A 3,828-nucleotide genomic window follows, 5' to 3' on the forward strand; every position below is an offset into this window, starting at 1 on the left:
AATACTAGTAGACAAATTGCCAACGGACTTGGGTGGCGAGTTGTGAGAGAACCCGTGTCGGGTTCATAAGTCTTAGGTGTAATTTGTTTGTTTTGCTTTAAATATGCGTGAGACAATCAGGTTTTATGTTAATGAAATTTTGTGTGTGTATGGTTAGAGATTATTCTAATTGCAAAGAGTTGGAACTCTATTATAAGGCCTAGTTGAGGGAGGGGCTCGGGTGCCTTTTGCTACCTGTGTATTTCGGGGCTTGAGTTCTTAGTGGTCAAAGGCGGCAAAGCCTGGACCCTTACCCAGGACGCCTATTTCTTTCTATCGGGGCATAGCCAACTTTTGAGTTTGGTTGAAAACATAATCTTGGATTATGGTGGCAACCGGGAGAGGGGGCTCAAGGCATCACAGTTGCCAAGTGAAATTATCATTTTATCCTCAGTTTACTACTATTCATTAAAAATAAATGAAGGGTAAAATGATAAATTGATTAACGGTGTTAGAATTGAGGGCACATTTCTAAGAAACAGTCGCCGAAGAAATCGATTTGCATTTTACTTTTCTTAATTTACAATAAGAAAAGTAATTGCGGGATCAATTCCATTTACTTGGCATATCTAGGACCCATCAATTTAGATAGTCCAATTTCTTCCACATATCTTGTTTACTTTTCTTAATTTATAATAAAATAATTAAAATAAATAAATAACCATCCGACTCACATATAGACAAAAACTTTTTGAGATATCTTTACAGATATTTATAATTTATATTTTTTTTCTTGAAAAAAGTTAATAATTGAATTTTAAAATTAAATAAAATTGCACTAAATTTAACTAAAAAGAAAATATAAAAAATAAAAAACCAACACAGATGAATTCCAGCTTTTCCCCATTTCTCTCTTCCTGTGCTTGCTCGCTCGCTCCAGCATTAGTGTATTGGGCCTGTTGAGTATATGCCGAAACCCAAACCAATATGGAAGGCCCAATAGATAGATAACTACCGTTGCTTTTTGAGCATCCCAATGGATCCCAATTGGCCCGGCTGACAATTAAAATTTCACCAAGTAGTACAATTAGCGGAAGAAATAATAATAATAATAATCATTTGATTCACAGTATAGGCATGATATATATGGAATCAGAATTTTTACAAAATATTATTGATAAAAATAATGAAGTTCATTTATGTTTTATTATTAAGGAAAAAACCATCAAAGTGGCTTAGCTTGTGTTTTCTTACATATATATTTCTTTCTGGTTATTCCGTTTGTTTGAATTGTTTAGATGAACAGAAAATCTATATAGGAATATTAATTTTTCTTTAAAAAAAATGCTAATTTTAGCTTTAAAGGAAACGGGATAAAAGAAAAGCCCACGAATTCACAATTCATGAATATGTCGCAAATACTGAATATTTTTATTCATATATGATGCATGCAAGTACATCGATGTACACTAGATTCCTTTGATATGAAGAATCAGAGTCACTTATTGAAACGCTTGTTTAGTAGTAATTAACATGGCGTTGGAAGCCATTTTTATTTAATCATTGGCCCAGCAAAGCGGTATCAGCAGCAACTGAGGGGGCTAATTAAGCCTAAGCAAAAGGCTTTTGGTTGTTGCAGTCGAGATTGTTTCCATAGCTCACGCCCAAAATGTCACAGTATCTCTTGTAGAATCCAATCCGGTTGTCAGCCTGCGCATTAGCGCCTTTACCGCATTCTATTCCGCCGTTGATGATGTTGGTGGTCACCCCATAGCCAGGCACCCTGCCGGCTGCTGTATCCGCCGGAGAGGGGGTCCATTTGCCGGTAATGACGTCATGGCATGAAGGCTTCGGTGACTGTGGAGTCATCCAAAACCAGAAGGCTGTCTTGAAGGATATGGTTGCGTCGGTTGCAACGAGGTCTGGGTTCTGCAACAGGTCCGATCCTATGGCCTTCCCGGCTGGACCATAATTGTAGTTGCTGCCAAGTTCATGATGCATCACGAGAATTCAGCTCATCATGATAAATTCACAAACGACATGATCACCATATATGTATATGTGTTCAATGAGAGAGAGAGAGAGAGAGAGAGTTACTCACTATGAGATTTGGATAGGGCCTCGTCCAAAGTACTTCTTGCCAGGAGCACAAGGCCACTGTTGATTTTGAACACAGTAGTCAGGAGGATTGCCTTGTTCTTTAAGAAAACAGTACCCCCATGCATATGGGCCATCTGGTGCAGTCGGCCACCCACCTATATATATATATATGTATGTATATGATCCATCCATGTCAATAATTAATTATTTCAGTATAAATAAGAAACATTAAATTTTCCGAACCTGTTATTATTTAATCTAATTAAAAACATAAGAGTAAAAGAAGAACGAACCGGTAGTTTCGTGGGAAGTCTGAGCAAGAAAAGCGGCGATCTCTCTTTTGCGGGTGTTGACATCTCCGGTGGTTCCGAAAGCTCCGAAGGATTTGGCGGCAGCTATGAAAGCCTCGTAAGTGTAGAACCCTTTGCCCTGGCAGTTGCCATCATTGCGATGCTTCAACATGTTCTCGAAGAGGTCTTTGCTGATAAGAGAACCAATGTCTTGGGCCGCCGACTCTCCCACCAGGGAGATAACGCAGCACAAAGCTAGTGCCCACAACAACCTCATTTTTTTTTTCTCTCTTTGCTAGTACTGATAAGTTTGGTTTGGCTGGGATGGTGGAAGTGGGTGGCTATATATAGGCATAGAAGTGAGAGAAGGGAGGGTGGTTCATGGAAATATGCAATGGCCTGCTTGAAGAATTTTCTACCAAAGTTCGTATAGAACGAGGAAAGGCATGACGGCATGGAAACAAAAATTTTCATACAAGGTAATGTGATAATTCATCACCGTCTTACATATTAAAAAGAAAGAATTTATCACAATTATATATGAAAATATCAATTTTGTATCATAATTTTTGTAACGCTTCCATGATTCCAACTTATACCAATTCAGTATCCTTTCTGCCTTGGAACACATATATATTTATAGGTGACTTATTGATATCATATTTGATTTTTTTTTTTAAAAATAAGATTATGCCAATACTTGAAACTCGGTAGATGAACAATTAAGAGTTATTGTAACATCCCGTTCGAACGATAGGAAGGATTGAAACAATTTACCCTGATGGGCCTACATGAACTTCCCAGGGGGTCACCCATCCCTGGATTACTCCAGGTCAAACACGCTTAACTTGAGAGTTCTTTACCAACATTCAGCCCAAAAGGTATCCAGTTGGTGTTGTTTCCTTTCTTACACTATCCTCGATATATACTAACTTCTCTAGGCTCTCGGGATATTACATTCCCCCCCTTAAGCACATGACGTCCTCGTCATGCGACCTTACAATCGGTCCTAGATCTCCCCCCAATGCATGGCTGATGTGGGATTCGCCTAAGGTGCCTACACGCACCCCCCATCAAGGACTCAGCATCCTCGCTGAGGTTTGCCCCACCACCGTGCTCAGAGGCTCGGGGGTCGGCTCTGATACCATTTGTAACATCCCGTTCGAGCGATAGGAAGGATCGGAACAACTTACCCTGATGGGCCTACACGAACTTCTCAGGGGGGTCACCCATCCCTGGATTACCCCAGGTCAAGCACGCTTAACTTGGGAGTTCTTTGCCAACATTCAGCCCAAAAGGTATTCAGCTGGTGTTGTTTCCTTTCCTACACTATCCTCGATATATACTAACTTTTCTGGGCTCTCGGGATATTACAGTTATGGGACTTGATCTGATGACACGTTAATAGTGATATTTATCAAATTTGAACTTGATGAATTATTTAACACCGTAGCACAAT

The 3,828-nt window shown here is 39.5% G+C and overlaps 1 protein-coding gene across 1 annotated transcript; it reads right to left on the bottom strand.

Moving 5' to 3' along the window:
* Positions 1–1,389: 1,389 nt before the first annotated feature.
* LOC127804958 (basic endochitinase-like) lies at positions 1,390–2,692 on the bottom strand. The gene is made up of 3 exons (XM_052342085.1): positions 2,373–2,692; positions 2,081–2,234; positions 1,390–1,960 (listed from the first exon to the last, which is right to left on the bottom strand). The coding sequence occupies exons 1-3, from the start codon at positions 2,644–2,646 to the stop codon at positions 1,591–1,593; spliced, it is 798 nt and encodes a 265-aa protein (XP_052198045.1). The 5' UTR covers positions 2,647–2,692; the 3' UTR covers positions 1,390–1,590.
* Between the last annotated feature and the right edge of the window lie 1,136 nt (positions 2,693–3,828).

Source organism: Diospyros lotus, chromosome 6 (genome assembly GCF_014633365.1).
Source record: "Diospyros lotus cultivar Yz01 chromosome 6, ASM1463336v1, whole genome shotgun sequence".
NCBI classification, from domain to species: domain Eukaryota; kingdom Viridiplantae; phylum Streptophyta; class Magnoliopsida; order Ericales; family Ebenaceae; genus Diospyros; species Diospyros lotus.